Source organism: Jaculus jaculus, chromosome 17 (genome assembly GCF_020740685.1).
Source record: "Jaculus jaculus isolate mJacJac1 chromosome 17, mJacJac1.mat.Y.cur, whole genome shotgun sequence".
Classification (NCBI taxonomy): Eukaryota; Metazoa; Chordata; class Mammalia; order Rodentia; family Dipodidae; genus Jaculus; species Jaculus jaculus.
Window position 1 is genome coordinate 16,946,118 of NC_059118.1, and position 23,534 is coordinate 16,969,651.

Sequence of the window (23,534 nt, forward strand, 5' to 3'; positions counted from 1 at the left end):
CTAGGGTAAGACTCTGCCCCAAAAGCACATGCCCTCCTGATGATGTGTACCCACTGATATTATTGCTGTACATTCTCTCCAGTCCCTGAGAACAATCCCAGACATAACCCCACTGGGGCTTTCAAATTCCCCTAGCCTATGGCATAGCCATTAGCTAAACTGTTGGGCCTCAGGCCATTCCAAAGGTAGCATGACCCTGCCACGAGAAAGCCCAGCCTGTGATTGCTCACAAGCATTTGCTATTCCATGCAGAATAGTAACATCCTATACTGAATAATCCATCCATTTCAATTATGCATTGCCACAGAAATGCAAGCACATGACATGTATCCGTCCAGCTGCCCAGAGGTACCAACACACAGATACATGCATATGTGTGTGTCTAACACACACACACACACACACACACACACACACACACTGACCTCCCTGCCCCGGGGAGATAGTCCTGGGTCCCCGCCAATCCGGCCCTTGAGGTTGAGCTCGCTCTCCCCGTGCCGGCACAGGTAGATGGAGCGGGGAGTCACATGGATGTTCATGAGGTAATAAACGATTCGGCTCTGGATGTGGTCAGCTACACGGTTCACCACGTAGCTCTGCCCCACGTCCATGATCTTGATATAGGACAGATCCCTTTCCAGAGAGAAGGTAGAGAGAGCCCGTGAGAGCCCGTGAGGGCGGCTGGGGCCCGTGGACTGCACACCTGGCTGGTCACAGGAACCAGCTACGAGGCCTGCAGGTCTGAGCAGCGGCTTAAGATCACAACACAGGAGGACCGTGAGCTGGTGCGTGAGTGATGGGGGTGAGGCAGGAGCAACATGCCGTGTGTGACACAAGACGAGCCGTGTGAGGTGTTCAGAACTCAGCATGCGTCAAAGGTGGCAACCAAAATAGTGAAAACCACATCATGACTTTTACTGTGGCTTGCATGTCCCCAGGCCTCTTCTGACCTCCCTCTGAAATCTGTCTGTGGGGCTGGAGAGATGGCCAGGGATTAAAGGTGTTTGCTTTACAGAGCCTAAGGGTCTCGGCTCAATTCCCAGGACCCATGCGCAGCCAGATGCACAAAGTGGTGCTTGTGTCTGGAGCTTGTTTGATGTAGCAGCATTAGGCTCAACATGCCTGTTAATATTTTCTCTCTCTGCTTACAAATAACTAAAACTTTTTTTTTTTTTTTCATTTTTTGAGGTAGGATCTCGCTCCAGCCCAGGCTGACCTAGAATTCACTATGTAGTCTCAGGGTGGCCTCGAACTCACGGCGATCCTCCTACCTCTGCTTCCTGAGTGCTGGGATTAAAGGCGTGCGCCACCACGCATGGCCTTTTTGTTCTTGTTGTTGCTGTTGTTTTTGTGTGGGTTTTTTGTACTAAAATATTTTTTAAAGAAGGAAATCGAGGGGCTAGAGAGATGGCTTAGTGATTAAGGTGCTTGCCTGCAAAGCCTAAGGACTCATGCTTGACTCTCCAGATCCACATAAGCCAGATGTACAAGGTGATGCAAGGTCATACATGTGCACAAGATGGCACACACATCTGGAATTACATTGCAGCAGCTGGAGGCCCTGGCACACCAATTATTATTCTCTCTCATAAGAAAATATATAAAAAGAAGAAATTGACAGCTAAAGAGATGGCTTAGAGGTTAAAGCACTTGCCTGAAAAGCCCAAGGACCCAGGTTTGATTCCTCAGTATCTACCTAAGCCAAGATGCACAAGGGGGCGCATGCATCTGAAGTTTCTTTGCAGTGGCTGGAGGCCCTGGGGCACCTGTTCTCTCTGTTTGCCTACCCCCTCTCTCAAATAAATAAATAAATAAATAATATTAAAAAGGACAGGGAGCCAGGCATGGTGGCTTATGCCTTTAATCCCAGCACTCAGGAAGCAGAGGTAGGAGGATTGCTGTGAGTTTGAGGACACTGTGAGAGTACATAGTAAATTCCAGGTCAACCTGGGCTAGAGCAAGACCCTACCTCAAAAAGAAAAAAAAAAAATAATAATAATAATAAATAAATGGGAGAAAGAGAATGGGCTTCCAGTTAACATGGCGGGGTAGTAACCATGCCAAAGCAGCCTAGGGGAGAAAAAGCTGAAAACAAACCCAGCAAAATAAATTAAAATAAATTGAGCTGGGCATGGTGGGGCACATCTTTAATCCCAGTGCTCTGGAGGCAGAGGTAGGAGGATCGCTGTGAGTTCAAGGCCAGCCTGAGACTACATAGTGAATTCCAGGTCAGCCTGGACTAAAGCAAGACACTACCTTGAATCAGAAAGAAAGAAAGAAAGAAAGAAGGAAGGAAGGAAGGAAGGAAGGAAGGGAGGGAGGGAGGGAGGGAGGGAGGGAGGGAGGGAGGAGGACAGGACAAGACAAGACAAGAAAAGAAATTAAAATCTGCAAGCTGAACGAAAAGACAGCTTTCCCTGGGGGTGGCTGGTGGGAGCTTTACTCCCCCACATGTCCCACTCCACTCCCCTTCTCCAGGTGACCCCCTTTCCTAAGAACACTTCCAGGTCATCTATGCGTGCCAAGCAGCTGGTGCCCCCTCCCCGCCGGGCAGCCAGTGGGCATGACAAGCAGCAACTACAAGCCCAGCTGGCTCGGTGGCTCGGTGCTCTGCGGCCTGGAGCCCGCTCATGGGGCCGGGGGCGGGGCTGGCGGACATGCTCAGCGGGACATGCTCCTTCGAGTTCCCCGTGCTGGCAGGGACTGCGGGGTCTCGCTTCGAGGATTGGTACCCAGACGGTACCAATCAAAACAAGAGTAACACTTGGGGACAGGTCCCACTAGGGTTGCTCCAGGTGAGCCATCGCAGCACAGAACAGTGAGAAGATGCTGGGAGACCAGGAGGCACATGAGAGCCACTAGCCCTAGCCTGCCCAGGGCTGCCTGCAGAGCCCAGCTGAGGGCTGAGTGGGCCCATGGCCATTTCAGGGGTGACTGTTCTTCTAGCCCATCCAGAAACCATCCCCTAAGCAGCTGCCTGTGGTCCCTGGTTCCTGAGCATTATATTTTCTTACGTCATCATAAAGACCCAAACATATTTACATTCCAGCCTTTCACTTAATACTGTGGAGCGTACACTCTTTCATGACTCTTCACAACTATGATTTATAGTGACTGCGTAAGATTTCATCAAGGGCTACGCTGTTATTTACTTAACCACTGATGGTTAAGTTTATGCCAAGAAGTAGGAGTTGGCAAACTACTGCCAACATCTCAAATGCAGCCCACAGGCTTTTTTTTTTAATATATAAAATTTTACTGGAAAACAGCCAGGCCCATTTATTTACACACTGTTTCTTTTACACTACAGTGACTGAGCTAAGTAACTCGACGGAGACTTTGAACCCTCCAGAGCCTAAATAAACTATTCACAATCTAACCCTTTACAGAAAATGTTCTTGACCTTGGCTATAAAACCCTCAGCCCAGGATGGACCTAAAGGGCCCTGGCCGCTCAATGCCACCTCTGTTCTTCTATCCTAGAAGTTGGCAGGCAAAACTGGCTAGCACTGGCTTCTGGCACGCACTGACCACTGAATCTGGCCACCCCATCCTCTTCCAAATTGCACATTGAAAGAAAAGAAAAAGCATGAAATGTCTGCATTTTGGGAAGCCCTTTGAATAGAACATAGGCTTGATTTTTATGTGGAATAGGAGAGAGTCCTGAACTTGCAGAGTTCCAAATGAGGCAACACATTCCTCTGGGTAAGTTACCTCGGGCCAATGACTTCTGCCCCAAGGAAAGAAAAACAGAAGAGGTCAGACCATCTTTACCCCTTTGGTCACCCCAGCTGCCACCACAGGACCCACAGAAAGGCAGCCACGTGGATTCTCACCACCCACCCAACAGGAGCTGCAGCCACCCGCTCTGAAACCCAGAGGGCCGAGCATGGCCGTGGTGTTTTCTTGCCTACCTGTCCAGGTCCTCATCCAGTGACTCGTAGGAGTTCTCATAGCAATCGATGCGCCTCATGAAATCCTCCGTGGCCTCGTCACTGTCCCGGTTGACATAATCAGGGCTGCCCAGCTTCACTTGCTACCAGGGCCGGGCACAGAGCAAGGACACGTCCGGGGTGGAGGACAGGCAGAGACAGAAAGCAAGGTGATAGCTGGGTAGGAGTCAGGGAGGCCGGGCCAGAGGCCAGGACAGGGCTGAGGGCAGGAGATGGAAGCTGACCTGGGGTACTGCTTCCACCAGGAAGAGTCCAGCAGCTCCCGGGTCTGCGGTTGCATACTGGTGATGTGAGATCTCAACCCCTCATCTGTGTAGCCTGGAACCCTTTTTCTACCCTGAACTGCCCCCTACCCCAAACCCACGTGGTGGTCATTTCTTAGATGAATCGGGGCAGGGAATGGGAGTAGAAAAACAAGTCAGGGTTTCAAGTAGAAATGTCCCAACCACGCCCATGGCCGAAGCTCCCTTTCACTGCCCAGGGATGGTGACAGGGAAGAGGAGGGAGAGTGTGGAAATGAAGCAGAACAAGAATGAAGACCCATGAGCCACAGCATTATACACAAGTGGTCCTCAAGGCACCCAGGCTCACCTGACCCAGCCTCCCCACCCCCGCAAAGTTCAAGATCATAGACAGGTGAGCCCAGGCACTAGCCTAAGCCTGGAAGGGAGGCTGGAAAGATGGCTTAGCAGTTAAGGCACTTGCCCGCGAAGCCTAAGGATCCATGTTCGATTCTCCAGATCCCATGTTAGCCAGACACACAAAGGTAAGACAAGCGCATGGTCACACATGCCCACTAGGTGGTGCAAGTGTCTGGAGTTTGGTTTGGTGGCTGAGGCCCTGGCACTCCAGTTTTGTTTTGTTTTTTCCTCTCTCTCTCAAAATAAACCTTTAAAGGTACCTCACCCTCAGATGCTACCTTCTGCCTCATTACTGCCCCAACCAAGTCAGACGGACAACTCACCACGATGTTGGCAGCTATGACCTCAGGATCCACACAGATCGACTCAACGAAGAAGGTCTTCAGAGACGAGCAGAGATACATGGGGGGGAGGGAGGCAGGAGATGCATTCACAAACACAGTTAGCACTCTGGGTTACAGAGTGGATGGCGACAGTTCTTCCCTTCATGAAGGGCCAGGCCAACTTGTGACTAGGCCCTGAGGCCCTTCTAGGGGGTGGATACAGGGCCCAAGATCTTATAAAGAAAGGAGGCTGGGGCTGGAGAGATGGCTTAGCGGTTAAGCGCTTGCCTGTGAAGCCTAAGGATCCCAGTTCGAGGCTCGGTTCCCCAGGTCCCACGTTAGCCAGATGCACAAGGGGGCGCACGCGTCTGGAGTTCGTTTGCAGAGGCTGGAAGCCCTGGCACGCCCATTCTCTCTCTCTCCCTCTATCTGTCTTTCTCTCTGTGTCTGTCGCTCTCAAATATATAAATAAAAAAAAAGAAAAAAAAAAAAGAAAGGAGGCTGGAGAGATGGCTTAGCAGTTAAGGCGCTTTCCTGTGAAGCCTAAGGACCCATGTTTGATTCTTCAGATCCCATGTAAGCCAGATGCACAAGGTGTCCCAAGCGCGCAAGGTCATAAATGTATACACAAGGTGGTGCACAGGTCTGTAGTTTTATTACAATGGCTGGAGGCCCTGGTGTGCCAATCCCCCCCCCCTTTTGCTCTTTTGCATTAAAAAAAAATGCCAGTCTGTTGGACTTGCCTCAAAATAAATAAATAAAATAAAAAGAAAGGAGGTGATACCATACGCTGAACTCTCCCACTATCCCTCTCCCCTTGGAAAGAAAACCCCAGGAGAGGAGAGAGAATAGCCCATCTCATCCCTAATCACACTCAGCTAACACGCCATCTGCAGCCCACGTGCACCCAGAGGCTGCGAAGGGAGCCCTAGAAGGACTGGATGTGCCAGAACCCAAGCAAGGAGGTCTCACCTTGTAGCCGTTCTGCTCCCCGAAATTAAAGATGGTTGCTCTCCGTTCTCTGGTGGTATTAGTTGCATCAAAAACCTGAGACCAAATGGAAGTTAGCTCAGGCCCCGGCCCTGGGGAAAGCAGGAGGCCACCCAAGGGTGGCAGCACAGACATTTCTGGGGACCGGCTTTCTTGCCAGAACTAGCTGTCGCCCCCTTGCCCAGAGACACGCCCTCAGCCATGCTCCGCACACAGTGGGTGTTCAGCTCCTGTGTACCTAACTGGAATTCCAGCAAAGCCAGTTAAAACTGGTACTATGGTTTAGGTGTGGTGGGTCCCCCTTAAGGTTCATGTTCAAATTGCTATAAAAACAAGTAAAGGGCTGGAGAGATGGCTTAGCAGTTAAGGTTCAATTCGCCACGTGCCATGTAAGCCAGATGTGCATGGTGGCATCTGGAGTTCATTTGCAGTGGCTAGAGGCCCTGGTGTGCCCATTCTCACTCTCTCCCCCTCTGTCTCTAATAAATAAATATATATATATTTTTAAAGTCTTTTAAAACACACACACACAACAGAGCTTAGCATGGTGGCGCATGCCTTTAATCCTAGCCTTTGGGAGGCAGAGGTAGGAGGATCACCATGAGTTCAAGGCCACCCTGAGAATACACAGTGAATTCCAGGTTAGCCTGGGCTAGAGTGAGACCCTACCTCAAAAAAAAAAAAAAACCCACACAATAGAGCTGAATATGGTGGCGCATGCCTTTAATCCCAGCATTTGGGAGGCAGAGGTAGGAGGATCACCATGAGATTGAGGCCACCCTGAGACTACATACTGAATTCCAAGTCAGCCTGAACTAGAGTGAGACACTGCCTTGAAATACCAAAAAAAGGGGAGGGGGCTGGAGAGATGGTTCAGTGGCTAAGGTGTTCATCTGAAAAGCCAAAAGGACCCAGATTCCTCAGGACGCACGTAAGCCAGATGCACAGGGTGGCACCTGCTTCTGGAGTTCATTTACAGTGGCTGAAAGCCCTGACGTGCCCTAGGCTAGAGTGAAACCCTACCTCAAAAAACCAAAACAAAACAAACAAACAAAAAACAGACTAATAGTTCTGGTGAACTGAACCTATATATTTCCACTCCATCCTAAGACTTCAGTAAAATGGAACAGAGATGCTAACAAACAAAATGTGGTCAGACAGAGACAGACACCTGGAGACTGACTCAGAGAAATGAAGAAAGCCAGACAACTATGCTTATCAAACTGCTCAGTAAGCACTTCTCTTAATATTCATACCCTTATATTAATGCTACTCTCACTTTGCATAGAGAATCTTCTCTTTTCAGAAGGCAGTGACCTTGGGATGACTCAGAAGGTACCATGGTGCTGGAAAGAAGTGACTAGAGTACCGAGTAACATCTCGATCATACCTTCCAAGGCTCAGGGTCTATTGCAGAAGAGGTGGCAGAAAGAATGTAAGAGCCAAAGGAAGGGTAGGACTCCTTACAATGTGCTCCCTCCAGACACAAACTGGCCTGGATATCCATGACCTCACAGTGCCTGACACTACCTACACAAGACAAGAAGGAAAAGATCACGACATCAAAATAAGAGAGACTTATTGAGATGGGGAGGGGATATGATGGAGAATGAAATTTCAAAGGGGAAAAGGGGGGGAAGGAATTATCATGGGATTTTTTTTTGAAAGATATTTTAAGAAACATTAGATATTTTTATTTTTTTCATTTATTTTTATTTATTTGAGAGCAACAGAGAGAGAGAGAAAGAGGCAGATAGAGAGAGAGAATGGGCGCGCCAGAGCCTCCAGCTACTGCAAACGAACTCCAGATGTGTGCACCCCCTTGTGCATCTGGCTAACGTGGGACCTGGGGAATCGAGCCTCGAAACGGGATCCTTAGGCTTCACAGGCAAGCACCTAACCACTAAGCCATCTCTCCAGCCCTAATATTTTTTTTTTTCTCTAGGTAGGGTTTTACGGTAGCTCAGGCTGACCTGGAATTAACTCTGTCATCTCAGGGTGGCCTTGAACTCACGAGGATCCTCCTACCTCTGCCTCCCGAGTGCTGGGATTAAAGGCGTGCGCCACCACACCTGGCTTCATGGGATATTTTTTTTTTAATTTATTTTTATTTGTTCGTTTGAGAGTGTCAGAGAGAGAAAGAGGCAGAGAGAGAGGGAGAGAGAGAATGTGCGCGCCAGGGCCTCCAGCCACTGCAAACGAACTCCAGATGCGTGCGCCCCCTTGTGCATCTGGCTCACGTGGGTCCTGGGGAATTGAGCCTCGAACCGGGGTCCTTAGGCTTCCCAGGCAAGCGCTTAACCGCTAAGCCATCTCTCCAGGCCCACATGGGATATTTTTTATAATCATGGAAGTTGTTAATAAAAATTTGAAAAAATAAAAAAATTTTAAAATAAAATATAATTAAAATAAAATTTTTAAAAAGGGACAAAGGCAGAATTGGCGGAAGGTCCAATACAGAACAGCTGGAGCCCGTGCTCTCTCCACACTGACCCACTGGCGCTCCTTGTGAAGTGCCAGGGCCTGTGTGAGGCCCTCTCTGCAGGGTGCCCAGTGGCATGTTCAAGCGGCCTTTGCGACATCAGATTTGTTTTTATTTCTCATGCTCAGGTTTGAACCCAGGACCACGTACATGTTAGGCGAACATTCTACCACTGAACTGAACCACATCTGTAGCCCTACAGTATTATGTTTTCATACTTAGTTTTTGCTTTTGGTTTTGGTTTTCGAGGGAGGGTCTCACTCTAGCCCAGGCTGACCTGAAACTCACTATGTAGTCTCAGGGTGGCCTCGAACTCACAGTGATCCTCCCTCTGCCCCCTGAGTGCTGGGATTAAAAGCGGGTACCACCACGCCCAGCCTGTTTTTATACATTAAAAAAAATATTTTATTTATTCATTTGAATGAGTGTGTGTGTACATGCCAGGGTCTCCTATTGCTGCAAACCCACATCAGATATACACACTGGCTTGTTTGTGTTTGTGGGTTTTTTGTGTTTTTTTTTGACATCTGGCTTTATGTGGGTACTGTGGGATTGAACCTGGACCACAAACTCTGCAAGCCAGCGTCTTTAATCATTGAGTCATCTCCCCAGCTCTAATAAATATCATTTTTTAATTTTATTTTTACTTGAGAGAGAGCAAGCGCGAGAGTAAGAGAAAGAGAGAAAGAAAGAATGGTCATGCCAGGGCCTCTAGCTACAGCAAATGTAGAACCTAGAAAATCAAACTTGGGTCCTTAGGTTTTGCAGGCAACACCTTAACTGCTAATCCATCTTTCTAGCCCCTAAAAAAAAAATATATATATATATATTTTAATATAAGCAGAGAGTGAGAGAGCACAAAACAGAGACTATAGATGTACCAGGGCCTTCTGCCAGCACACATAAACTTCAGACACATGCACCGGTCCATATACTGGAGAATCAAACATGAGATGTAATTTCTTTTCTTTTCAAGGCAGGGTCTCACTCTAGCTCAGGCTGACCTGGAATTCACTATGGAGTCTCAGGGTGGCCTCAAACTCACAGCGATCCTCCTACCTCTGCCTCCCGAGTGCTGGGATTAAAGGCGTGAGCCACCAAGCCCGGCTGAGATGTAACCTTTACAAGCAAGTGCCTTTAATTGCTGAGCCATTTCTCTAGGCCAACATCACTCTTTTTAAAAAATGTATTTTTATTTATTTATTTGAGAGAGAAAGAGGCAGATAGAGATAAGAGAATGGGCATGCCAGGGCCCTCTAGCCACTGCAAATGAACTCCAGATGCATGTGCCACCTTATGAATTTGGCTTTATGTGGGGAATTGAATTTGGGTCCTTTGGCTTTATAGAAAGCACCTTAATCACTAAGCCATTTCTCCAGCCCCCAGCATCACTTTTTAAAAGGCACATCTGGCTCAGCCTGGTGGCACACATTTTTAATACCAGCATTCAGGAAGCAGAGGTAGAAGGAGTGCTTTGAATTTGAGGCCAGCCTGAGACCACAAAGTAAATCCCAGGTAAGTCTGGGCCACACAGAATAAGACCCTACCTCAAAAAGACAAAAAAAAAAATAAATAAATAAAAAGGCACACCAGAACAAGGCTCACTGGACACTCCAGCAAAGCCACTAACAAGAAAAACAGCTTCAATCAATCAAACTGAAAAAAGGAAACTGGGAGAAAGTGAAAACAAGATATAAAACTGAAACAATTATTTAAAAAAAAATCCTACCCAGGCATGATGGCTCTTGCCTTTAATCTCAGCACTCTGGAGGAAGAGGTAGGAGGATTGCTGTGAGTTCAAGGCCAACCTGAGACTATAATGTGAGATCCAAGTCAGCCTGGATTAGACTGTGACCCTGTCTTGAAAAAAACAAAACAAAATTCCTTATAAGGATATATTAATTATGAAACAAAAATAGAATTCCAGGGCTGAAGAGATGGCTTAGCTGTTAAGGCACTTGCCTGCAAAGCCAAAGGACCCAGATTCGATTCCCCAGGACCCACAAAAGCCAGATACACGTGGTGGCGTATGTGTCTGGAGTTCGTATGCAGCAGCTGAAGGCCCTGGCATGCCCATTCTCCCTCCTTCCCCCCCCCCCACTCATATAAATAAAAAGAGAAAAGCTTATAAAAATATTTTTAATATTTATTTGTTTGAGAGAAAAAGACAGAGAGATAAAGAGAGAGAGAGAGAATAGGCACGCAGGGCCTCCAGCCACTGCAAATGAACTCCAGATGCATGCGCCCCCAGCTCTACTTTTAATATTAAATTTATTTTTTTTAACAAGTGGCTGGAGAGATGGCTTAGCGGTTAAGGCACTTGCCTGCAAAGCCAAAGGACTTTGGTTCAATTCCCCAGATGCACAAGGTGCTGCATGCATCTTGAGTTCATTTGCAGAGTGGCTAAAAGCCCTGGCGTGGCCATTCTCTCTCCCTCTGCCTCTTTCCCTCTCTCAAATAAATAAGTAAAAATAAAATATTTCTTTAAAAAGCAGAGGGCTGGAGGGATGGTTTAGTGGTTAAGGCATTTGCCTGCAAAGCCAAAGGACCTTGGTTATATTCCCCAGGACCCATGTAAGCCAGATACACAAGGTGGCGCATGTGTCTGGGGTTCGTTTGCAATGGCTGGAGGCCCTGGAATGCCCAATCTCTCTCTCTCCCTCCCTCTCTCTGCCTCTTTCTCTCTCTCAAATAAATAAATAAAAATAAAGTGTCAGGCATGGTGGTGCATGCCTTTAATCCCAGCACTCAGGAGGCAGAGGTAGGAGGATCACCATGAGTTCGAGGCCACTCTGAGACTATAGTGAGTTCCAGGCCAGCCTGGGCTAGAGTGAGACCCTACCTCAAAAAACCAAAAAATAAATAAAGAAAAAAAGAAAAAAAATTAAAAAATAAATGAAGTAAAAAAAAAAAAAATCTAATCCTTGGACTGGAGAGATGGTATAGTGGTTAAGGAGTTTGCCTGCAAAGCCAAAGGATCCTGGTTCAACTCCCTGGGACCCATGTTAGCCAGATGCACAAGGGGGAGCATGTGTCTGCAGTTCGTTCACAGTGGCTGGAGGCCCTGGCATGCCCATTCTCTCTCTCTCTCTGCCTCTTTCTATCTCAAATAAATAAATTTCAAAAATAAATAATTTTTTTTTTTTTTAAGTAGAGCCGGGCATGGTGGCGCACATCTTTAATCCCAGCACTCGAGAGGCAGAGGTAGGATGATCACCAAGAGTCCGAGGCCACCCTGAGAGTACATAGTGAATACCAGGTCAGCCTGGGCTACAGTGAGACCCTACCTTGGAACCCCCTTCCCCCCCAAAAAAAAATAACAGCAAAATGGAAGATCTGCAGGGTCAAATACAGCTACAAGTCTGAGGGAAACACCTGGCCCAGATGCAGCCTCTGGCTTCCCCCCACGGGGCTAGCTGAGCACACACTTCCTCCCAGGGCTGGCACCCAGAGGCATCTGGGAACACCCAGGGGCACACGTGTACTTTGGCTCTCCTGCTGAATGAAGGGAGGATATGGAAGCGGGGGGGGGGGGTCTATATCTAACTCTCAGACGTCCCCGGGGTACCCTACTTACCGCCACATGTCCCCCATCCTCACTGAGAAACCTCCGGACGTCACAGAGAGCTGCCAGCGCACACTGCCTGCAGGAGAGGAAACGCAGGGTCAGCCCAACACCGGTGACACTCCCTCCCCAAGACAGGAGAGCGGAGGGCAGCCCTGACGGGCCTTTCTCTCTCGTCCCAAGGTTCCTTCGTTCCTTGGCAGGACTCTCGGTGTTTGGCTAACCGCTCCCATAAGATAGAAAACTAGGCATTCATTCCTGGACACTAGGATGAAAAAGACCACTTTCCTGTATTTTTTTTCATCACCTCGTGGCATCACTGCCGCTTTGCCAAGGTCACAATTTCCTTCTTTTTTCTTTCCTTCCTTCCTTCTGTTTTTCGAGGTAGGGTCTCACTCTAGCCCAGGCTGACCTGGAATTTACTATGTAGTCTCAGGTGGCCTCGAACTCATGGCAATCCTCCTGTCTCTGCCTCTCAAGTGCTGGGATTAAAGGGATGCACCACCACACCTGGCTCTCTCTCTTTCTTTCTTTTATTTGTTTATTTTTTTTTAATTTTTAAATTTTTTTCTCAATTTTTATTAACATTTTCCATGATTATAAAAAATATCCCATGGTAATACCCCCCCCCACTTTCCCCTTTAAAATTCCACTCTCCATCATATCCCCTCCCCATCTCAATCAGTCTCTCTTTTATTTTGATGTCATGATCTTTTCCTCCTCTTATGATGGTCTTGTGTAGGTAGTGTCAGGCACTGTGAGGTCATGGATATCCAGGCCATTTTATGTCTGGATCTTTCTTTTTAAATATATCCTAGTTATTTATTTTCAAGGAGCAAGACAGAGAGAATGGGTGTGCCAGAGCCTCCAGCTACTGCAAACAAACTCCAGATGCCTGCACCACTTTGTGCATCTGGTTTTATGTGTGTACTGGGGAGTGGAACTCTAGTCGTTAGGCTTGCCAGACAAGCACCTTAACTGCTGAGCCATCTCTGAAGCCCCACTGTCAGGATTTCTAATGCCATGCACTTCCTATGATGACCAAGACAAGTGCTTCTGAAAGCAGATGTTCTCTGTGTGCATGGGCATCAGGCTGGGGGCAGGGAGGAGCGACTCAATGGCAGTATTCAGCTTAATGTTCAGTTTTCTATCCTGGAAGAGAAAGTTGTCCAAGCCATCCCCCCCCGCCGTACTTCCCCCCCTCTCTCTATATATATGTTTATATTTATATATTTTTATTTTAATGGTTTTTCCAAGGTAGCATCTCACTCTAACCCAGCTCACTCTAACCCAGGCTGACCTGGAACTCACTCCATAGTCTCAGGCTGGCCCCAAACTCGCAGTGATCCTCCTACCTCTGCCTCCTGACTGCTGGGATTAGAGATGGCTGTGCCACTTCTACTCCTGGCTGCAGTGTTTTAAGGTTTTGACTAAAACCATAATAAGCCCCAATTATCTGTTTCTTCACGAGCCCAAATGATATCGTCACTTTCTGATCCCAGACTCCACATCCGGGCACAGAGGCACCATCACATCCACCGTGAGACCTGTTGGGTGGACCAAATAAGCTGGTCTATCAGGGCCCACGCCTGGATGCCGCTTCAGAATTTGTACTTGACATGGTCTTTGACCTGGGTAATACTTGAGTGATGGACAGTTCATGGCAAATTCACGTACACTAGACATTACATAGATTTAAATGTGAAAACTTGTGTGAGACTCTTGGCCTCTTTGAGCCTCAGTTTCCCCATCTGTAAAACGGGAATGTGACAAATGGGCATCAAGCACCGGCCACACAACAGTTAAATATCAATCCTTCCACCAGGCCTGAGTTTTACCCAGTTTGGGGACATAAACCTGAATGCCAGATTCCCCTTGCTGATGCATTTGCCCCTATGAGCCGAGTACTAACTCAACGGTGGAGAGCCTATGCCCCCTGGTGGCCAGAAAAGGAATAAACAGCCGAGTGCCCTGGGTAGCTTCAAGTCAGCCAGGTGGCCTCTACCTTGGGGTTGGCCATGATTTGGGGAAGTCACTAGAGCTGAGCCAACCTCTGCCTCGTGCCCTACCCTGATGAATGGACCCAGAGCAAGTCTCTGATGCCCTACACTGATCCTCGACCATCATCCGCCAACAACAGCACTCCTCAGACCAACAGGCTTTCCTTAGAGAAGTTCAAGTCTGAATAGGTTGAGGTGGGGGAACACCATGTGCACTTTTGATTCTTTTTTTTTTTTATTTTTAAATTTTTATTAACATTTTCCATGATTATAAAAAATATCCCACGGTAGTTCCCTCCCTCCCCACCATCACACTTTCCCCTTTGAAATTACATTCTCCATCATATTACCTCCCCACACTTTTGATTCTTAAGCCCATCATATTCCAACAACATGAGAAATCAAGAAGCCAGGGGTGGAGAGATGACTTAGTGGTGAAGGCACTTGCCTGCGAAACCTAAGGACATAGGTTCGATTCCCCAGGACCCATGTAAGCCAGATGCATAAGGTGGTGCATGTGTCTGGAGTTCATTTGCAGTGGCTAGAGGCCCTGGTGCACCCATTCTCTCTATCTCTCTCCCTCTCTCTCTCTCCCTCTCTCTCACTCTCTTTCAAGGTAGGGTTTCACTCTAGTTTAGGCTGACCTGGAATTCACTATATGGCCTTGAACTCACAGTGATTCTCCTACCTCTGCCTCCCAAGTGCTGGGATTAAAGGCATGCACCACCATGCCTGGCTTTCTCTCTCTCTCTTTCAAATAATTAAATAAATAAAATATTTTATTTTTAAATAAAATATTTTAAAAGAAAAAGGAAGAAACCAGCCTGTCACATGGCACTACGGTTGAGCATAGCCAGGGGCTTCAGAGTAGCTCAGAACTTCACAGGGAACTCAGCTCCAGGAATTTTTTTGGGGGGGAATCTCAGCAAATGAGCAGCAACTTGTCAACTTTCTCCACAGCAACCCCAACACAAATACACACACTTACTTCCGGATTTTCAGGCCCTCTTCATTGTCTGGGAGGAAAAACTCAAAAGATTTATATGTCTTGACCATGTCCCGGCGATACTGGCCAACGTTGAATTCTGGGGGGGGAGGCGGAGAGGTTCAGTGTTCACAGAACAGCCGCCCCCCACAAAACCCCTAGACAAAGACCCTTCCCCAGGCCCTGCCCACCATCTAGCCTTCTTCCTCCATGCCCCCTCCCTCACCAGTCCGCAGGATCCCCTTGGAGCCTCACCCCGAGTGGGCACACCAATCCAGTTCAGGTAGCGGGTCAGCTTCTTAGAAATGTAGGTCTTGCCCCTGGCAGGCAGGCCCACCATGACGATGAGCGTCGGGCAGTTGGTCATGCAAACTGGAAGGCAAGCGTCACACGGTGTCACACGAGGCCAGGACCCTCATTCCGTGTCTCTTCTTCTCTTCCTGGATAATCTCAGCCTCAAGGCACAAAACTGGCACCAGACAGTTCCCTAAAGACCAGACCCTCAGGTCTATTCTCAGGCTGGCATGTCCCTCCCCTGTCACCAGGGCTGTCTGGGCTCTGGCTGATGCAAAGGCATCTCACCAGCCCTTCTCGTCCCAAACTACACTGGATGCAAAGATCCATCAAGCCAACTATGGAGGCACATGCCTTGAACCCTAGTCCATGGGAGGCAGAGGTAGGAGAATCGCTGTGATGAGTTCAAAGCCAGCCTGAGACTACATAGAGAATTCCAGGTCAGCCTTGGGTAGGGCAGGACCCTATCTCAACCCCCCCCACCCCCCAAAAAAAGAAAAGAATGGAGTCAGGGGCTGGAGAGATGGTTTAGCTGTTAAGGCGCTTGCCTGTGAAGCCTAAGGAGCCAGGATCGATTCTCCAAGTTCCATGTAAGGCAGATGCACATGGTGGCGCACGCGTCTGGAGTTTGTTTGCATTGGCTAGAGGCCCTGGCATGCCCATTCGCTCTCTGTGTCTCAAATAAATAAATAAATAAATAAAAATAAATAAATACATAACTAAAATAAAGAATGGAGCCAGGGGCTAGAGAGATGGCCTAGTGGTTAGTAAGCTTGCCTGACAGGCCCACGTTCGATTTCCCCAGTACCCACATAAGCCCGATGCATAAGGTGACTCATGCAAATGGAGTTCATTTGAAGTGGCTACAGGCCCTGTGTGCTCATTCTCTTTTCTCTCTCTGCCTCCCTCTCTCTCAAATAAACAAACAAATTAAAAAAAAAAAAAAAAAGCTAGGTGTAGTGGCACACACCTTTAATTCCAGCACCCAGGAGGCAGAGGTAGGAGGATCACCATGAATTCAAGGCCACTCTGAGACTACATAGTGAATTCCAGGTCAGCCTGGACCAGAGTGAGACCCTACCTTGAAAAACAAACAAACAAAAAGAATGGAACCAAACCCCAGCAGGATATTCATTGCCTGTCTTTCTCTTCAAGGAATCTATACTTTAACCTCCACATATTTTCATTCAAATCATAACTTCTTGCTCCCAGCATACTCAACCATCTTTCTTTTCAAAAGCTGTTTCATCCAGGTGTGGTGGTACACACCTTTAAATCCAGCACTCAGGAGGAGGATTGCCATGAGTTTAAGGCCACCCTGAGACAACACAGTGAATTCCAGGTCAGCCTGAACTAGAGCAAGACCCTACCTCAAAAAACCAAAAACAACAACAACAAAAAAGCTGTTTCAGGACTAGAGAGATGGCTAGATGGTTTAGTGGTTAAGGCACTTGCCTGCAAAGCCTAACAGCCTGGGTTTGATTCCCCAGTACCCACATAAAGCCAGATACACAAAGTGGCACATGCATCTAGAGTTCATTTGCAGCAGCTGGAGGCCCTGGTGTGCCCATTCTCTCTCTGTCTCTCTTCTATGTTTCTCTACTTGCAAGTTAACAAATAATATTTTTTATATTTTTTAATCATTTATTTATTAGAGACAGAGAGAGAAGAGAGAGAGATTGAGAGAGAGAGAGAATGGGCGCACCAGGGCCTCTAGTCAGTGCAAATGAGCTCCAGATGCATGCACCACCTTGTGCATCTGGCTTACATGGGACCTGGAGAATCGAACCTGGGGTCCTTAGGCTTTGCAGGCAGGTGCCTTAATCACTAAGCCATCTCTCCAGCCCAATAATAATAATTTTTTTAAAGCTGCTTCCTTCATTCAGGCCTTTCCCCAAAGCCCTTTCTGTCTACCTGGGGCACTTTCAGCCTCAACCTGGTCACCTCACTAATGATCTGCTCTCTCCAGATTGATCACTTGGAGTAGCTCTGCAGTATCTGCACCATTGACAGCCCTGGGACCTGACACAGCATTTATGTTCAGGAACTGGCCACGGAGGCACTCAGAAGTCCATTAGGATAAAGGCCACACAGGGCTGAGAGAGCAGAGTTCCAGACCAAAGTTCACAGGGACAGCCCCTCTGACAGCCTCCTAATCACCATCCCATGAGTCAATGCCAGGTCAGTGTGTCAACCTGCAGTCACCAACAGTGGAGGTGGAGAAGGGCTTGTTTACTATTCCCCGAGCCTCACCTGGCTAGGACAAACACCAAGGGGCAGGACTGCCAGCCTGTCCCAGCTCAATTTACAATGCCAGCCTGTGACCCAGCTCAGCTTACAATGTGGCCAAATGCAGCCTCACCTAGGAAGCCTCAGGAAGCTTCCTTGGGACCTGGGCCAGTAAAAACATAGCAGAGGGCTACACAGATGGTTTAGAGGTTAAGGCACTTGCCTGCAAAGCCTAAGGACCAAGGTTTGATTCTCCAGGTCCCTCGTAAGCCAGATGCACAGGTTAGTTCATGTGTCTGGAGTTCATTTGCAATGGCTAAAGGCCCTGGTGCACCCATTATCTCTCTCTCTCTCTCCTTCACTCACTCTGTCTCTAGTAAATAAACAAAAATAAATAAAGAATTTTAAAAAGGAGCCGGAGAGATAGCCTAGTGGTAAAGGCATTTACCTGTGAAGCCTAAGGACCTAGGTTCGATTCCCCAGGACCCACGTAAGCCAGATGCACAAGGGGCACATGCATCTGGAGTTCATTTACAGTGGCTACAAGCCCTGGCATGCCCATTCTATCTCTGTCTGTCTATCTTCTCTCTCTCTCTCTCTGCTTGCAAATAAATAAAAATGAAAATAAATTATTTTAAAAAAAAAAGATAGCAGATGGCTGATGAACTGATGTGAGGAATTGTCACCTCTCCTCAACCAGTTACCCCCTCTTCACAGACTGCCAGGTACCCTATTCACTTCTCTCTCTCTCTCTCTCAATTTTGGTTTTTTGAGGTAGGGTCTCGCTCTAGCTCAGGCTGACCTGGAATTCACTATGTAGTCTCAATACAAAAAAAATATGTGTGTGTGTGGGTGTGTGTGACCTGGAGAATCAAACCTGGGTCCTTGGGCTTTGCAGGCATGTGCCTTAACTGCTAAGCCATCTCTCCAGCCCTCTTCCATATGTAATTTAAAAAGAAAAAAAGGGCTGGAGAGATGGCTTAGCGGTTAAGTGCTTGCCTGTGAAGCCTAAGGACCCCGGTTCGAGGCTCGGTTCCCCAGGTCCCACGTTAGCCAGATGCACAAGGGGGCGCACGCGTCTGGAGTTCGTTTGCAGAGGCTGGAAGCCCTGGCGCGCCCATTCTCTCTCTCTCCCTCTAGCTGTCTTTCTCTGTGTCTGTTGCTCTCAAATAAGTAAATAAAAAATTGTTTAAAAAAAAAAAAATAAAAAATAAAAAAATAAAAAAATAAAAAGAAAAAAAAAGGCAAGAGGAAAACAATTTAGACAAAGCTCTGTAGTCATCAGATGGCTGGGTCTGCTGCTGTTAGCACGATTCTTGTCCAGGCTAACCTGGAGTTGCAGAGCAATTCTTAGGCAGCGCCACTTATCAGGGGCAACCCACCTGGCCCTGGCCCTCCTGATGCAGCCACCTCCTCCCACAGTCCCCTCCGGAACAACTCCCATGAAGTCAGGATTGGGATTCTGTACTCCCTCTTGCCATCTCCAGCTTTCCCAGAGATGGCCCCGGTCTCCTCCCATAGCCATCAGCTCCTCGCAGTGGTTAGTGACAGCACCCCACTTACCACCACCACCACCACCACTAAGCAACACGCGGGGTCAAGGCCGCAGCACAGGCCTGAGCACAAAACAAGGCCATAAATCAGCGATCACCTCTGTTGGTCATGGTGAGAAATAACCCAAAACAAACCAAAGTTCACAAACAAAGCTCAAGGCAACTTCTGCTTACAACAGCAAGGCACAAGCAGGGTGTGGTGGCGCACGCCTTTAATCTCAGCGCTCAGGGGACAGAGGTTGGAGGATCCCTGTGAGTTCAAGGCCAGCCTGAAACTAGACAGTGAGTTCCAGGTCAGGATGGGCTAGTGTGAGACTCTGCCTGGACAAAATGAAAACAACAGCAAAGCCCAATAAAAGTCCCAGAGGTGGAGGAATGACCATGGAGTACCCCACAGCCCGCCAGAGCTGCAACACTGAGCCCACAAGGAAGCTGCCGCCGCGCAACCAGGACAGCAGGACACATGGGGAAGGAAGTCTGATGACATGTCATCTCAGCTTCCCTCTCTGGGCCCTTTCCTGTATGTTGGTGGGAGGCCATCGGGGCCCTGGAAGCCAACAGGCTGAAACATGCCATGCCTGGCAACAAAGAGCGCCTGCCTGCTCCTGGGCATTTCACCAGAGAAGAAGGCACAAGTCCCTGGAGTGTACTTGAGAGAGGACTCCTGAACCACACGTGCTCCTACCTCAATGGGCCTCGCTGGAGAACGATCTTTAAAAAAAAAACAAATACAGCCGGTGTGGTGGCTCACGCCTTTAATCCTAGCACTAGGGAGGCAGAGGTAGGGGGATTGCCATGAGTTCGAGGCCACCCTGAGAATACAGAGTGAATTCCAGGTCAGCCTGAGCTAGAGTGAGACCCTACCTCGAGAAAACAAAAAAATAAAAGTAAAAAATAAAAAAAATACCTGTTCCATTTATTTTTTGTTCATTTTTATTTATTTGACAGTGACAGACAGAGAGAAAGAAGCAAATAGAGAGAGAGAGAGAGAGAGAGAGGGAATGGGCACACCAGGGCCTCCAACCACTGCAAATGAATTCCAGACTCCAGACACATGCGCCCCCTTGTGCATCTGGTTAACATGTGTTCCTGGGGAATCAAGCCTTGAACGGGGGTCCTTAGGCTTCACAGGCAAGCGCTTAACCACTAAGCCATCTCTCCAGCCGTTTTGTTTTGTTTTTCGAGGTAGAGTCTTACCCTAGCTCAGGCTGATCTGAAATTCACTCTGTATTCTCAGGGTGGCCTTGAACTCACAGCTGGGATTAAAAGCACGCACTATCACGCCCGGCTAAGAAGAGATCTTAAAGTGACGCATACTCTGGAGTTCCTTTGCAGTGGCTGGAGGCCCTGGTACCACCCCCCCGCCCCCCCCGCCTCTTTCTCGCTCTCTCAAATAAATAAATAAAATACTTAATAAATAAATAAAACAATAGCCAGGTATGGTGGCTCCTGGAGGCAGAGGTAGGAGGATCAGGATTGTTGGGTATTTGAGGCCACTCTGAGGCACTGAATTTGAGATCAGACTGCACTAGAGTGAAACCCTACCTGGAAACAAAACAAATAAAAGTACCTAGTACTGAGGAACGACACCCGTGGCTGAACACACACACCAAACAACCAACCAACCATATAGGAGGCTGAGGATGGAGCTCAGTTGGCAGAGTTCTTGCCTACCATACACAAAGCTCTGGGTTTACTCCCCGGCGTGGTATACACCAGGTGTGCTGGTGGGCACCTTCATTTCATTACTCTAAAGACGAGACAGGAGGATCAAGGTCATTCTTATCTATGTAGTGAGTATGCACACATCCTGGGATGCATGTGACCCTGGACATGGTGGCTGATCCCAGCGCTCGGGAGGTAGAGGTAAGAGGATCACTGTGAGTTCAAGGCCACCCTAGGACTACATAGTGAATTCCAGGTCAGTCTGGCCTAGAGTGAAACCCTACCTGGGGGGCGGGGAGAAAGAAAATTAAAAAGAGAGAGAGAGAGAGGAAGGGAGGGAGAGAGAGAGAGGGAGAGCGGGCCGGAGAGATGGCTCAGTGGTTAAGGCACTTGCCTGCAATACTTAATGACCTAATGATCCTGCATCATTTGCAGTTGGCTAGAGGCCCTGGTGCACCCATTCCCTCTTCTCTCTTCTTGCAAATAAAAAAAATAAAAATAAAAATAAAAATAAAAATAAGGCCAAACCAGGCGTGGCACGCCTTTAATCCCAGCACTCAGAAGACAGAGGTAGGAGGATTGCCATGACTTCGAGGCCACCCTGAGACTCCATAGTGAATTCCACATTAGCCCAAGCTAGAGTGAGACCCTACCTCGAAAAGCCAAGTAAATAAATAACAAAGCAACATGACATGACAGTCCCATCCAGAGACCTCTGTGGCCCCATGTACACACTAGTCTTGTTCTCACACAGAAATAATCTTGCCATTTTGCCACCTTTTGGCTGAGAAAAAACTCAGGAAAACAATAACCTGCTTACCATGCTTCTGCACCCCTCACCACCCTAGCCCCTGTCCCACCTGCCCAAAAGTTCTGAATTTTACCAATTTATTATTTTTTCTTTTTTTTCTTTTTCTTTTTCTTTTTTGCAAGGTAGGGTCTCACTCTAGCTCAGGGAGACCTGGAGTAGTATGTATGTAGTCTCAGGGTGGCCTCAAACTCTCAGCGATCCTCCTACCTCTGCCTCCTGAGTGCTGGGATTAAAGGCGCGCGTCACCACACCAGGCATGATTTATTAAATGTTATCTATCAACTGCTAATGGCATGTGGGGGTAGAAAATGTCAATCAGCCCCAGCAACCTGAAGAGCTGGGGACTAGATACTGGAGCAAAGCCATGGCATTGACACACCCCAGCAGCAGGTAGTGTTCCCGCCTCTCTGTAGAGCCCTGTGACCAAGTCAGCTACCTCATTCCTAGGGCTTTGACTGTCCCTGCAGCCCTCCACATAACCCCAAGCTCAATGTGCTCGGGTAGAATGCTGCACTGGGAGACATAGGAGCCGCACATGTGGGATGCCCCGCCTCCTCCAGGAAGATGTGAGCCATCAGCCCTGTCTACCCCAACACCCTGACACTGTAACAACTGTAACCATCACATTATCACCTCACACTCAAGAGCATGGAGAAACAGGCCCTTCCCCATGAGCACGTCCTTGAGCCCTTTTCCTTCCTCATAGGGTCTCAGCTCCCTTCCCATCTGTAATGGGGGGCTGGCTGAGGTTGATGCTTTAATCCCCCAACTGGGATATAGTGAGAAGAGAAAAACGGTGGAGGTGAGAAAATGATCTACTTCCAGCTTCCAAGGATTCACTCATTGGAGGCTCCCAGCCACTTCACGGGGCAAAGGCGATTGATGGTCTCATCCTATATATATAACCCAAGGTCAGCTTCTTGCCCAAGGTCACATAGCTGGGTCAGGATGTGGGTTTAAGTTTTCTTGTCTCCAAAACCTAGGTTATTCCTTCCTCTTTCTGTGGTAAGTACAGCCCTGCCACCCCCCGGATCAGGAACACAGTCCTAACAGGCCAGCAGAAAGCTAGAGAGCTGGGGGTGGTGACACACACCTTTTGTCCCAACATTCAGGAGGCAGAGGTAGGAGGATTGCCATGAGTTCGAGGCCACCCTTAGACTACACAGTGAATTTCAGGTCAACCTGGGCTAATGTGAGACCCTACCTCAAAACAACAACAAAACAAAAAAAAAAAAAGTGCTCAAGAGAGAGGGATTTCTGCCTTCATGTCTCCAAAAGGATCTAAGGAGAGCTGGCTAGGATGTGACCATAGTCCCAGGAGACTCAAAGTGTGAATCCTGGATAGCCATGGTCCCACCAGTATTTTTACTAAGGACAGAGCCACCACCAGCCAGGCCAGAGCTGTTTGTTTACAAACCAGAACTCAAGGTATGATTAGAGATACACACACCTCTCTCCCTTAGGCTCCCATTGGTCAAGGCTGAAAAATGGCTTCAGGCTGGCTTGGCAGTACAGGCCCAGAGGACCCTCCTCTCCCTTATCTCTCACAGCAGAGGGCTGGAGTGTAGGAAGACCCTGGGCAACTGTCTAATCTCCATTTCCATATCTGTACCTCCAGTTGGACTAAATGTTCTTAGAGGTCTTTGCCAAGTTGAAAATTCATGACGTTTCAGTTTCTCCTGACACAATTTTTCTCTTTTTCCCCCCTGGTCATCCAAAACTTGCAGACTCATTTTAATATTTTTTTTTTGTTCATTTTTTAGTTATTTATTTGAGAGTGACAGACACAGAGAGAAAGACAGATAGAGGGAGAGAGAGAGAATGGGCGCGCCAGGGCTTCCAGCCTCTGCAAACGAACTCCAGACGCGTGCGCCCCCTTGTGCATCTGGCTAACGTGGGACCTGGGGAACCGAGCCTCGAACCGGCGTCCTTAGGCTTCACAGGCAAGCGCTTAACCGCTAAGCCATCTCTCCAGCCCTGCAGACTCATTTTAAAAGACAAGCAGAAAGCCAGTCGCCGAGGTACGTCTGCAACAGGCAGGATC

The 23,534-nt window shown here is 48.1% G+C and overlaps 1 protein-coding gene across 2 annotated transcripts in view; it reads right to left on the bottom strand.

Annotated features, from left to right (window-relative positions):
• Pfkfb4 (6-phosphofructo-2-kinase/fructose-2,6-biphosphatase 4) overlaps positions 1-23,534 on the bottom strand; it is a 55,941-nt gene that overhangs the window by 23,686 nt on the left and 8,721 nt on the right. For both annotated transcript variants that reach the window (XM_045136788.1, XM_045136787.1), the window contains exons 2-8: positions 15,194-15,310; positions 14,942-15,038; positions 11,966-12,032; positions 5,889-5,963; positions 4,917-4,973; positions 3,914-4,035; positions 426-633 (exon numbers count right to left, since the gene is read on the bottom strand). In XM_045136788.1, the coding sequence (XP_044992723.1) occupies positions 426-633; positions 3,914-4,035; positions 4,917-4,973; positions 5,889-5,963; positions 11,966-12,032; positions 14,942-15,038; positions 15,194-15,310 (743 nt within the window). The remainder of the gene's footprint in view (positions 1-425; positions 634-3,913; positions 4,036-4,916; positions 4,974-5,888; positions 5,964-11,965; positions 12,033-14,941; positions 15,039-15,193; positions 15,311-23,534) is intronic.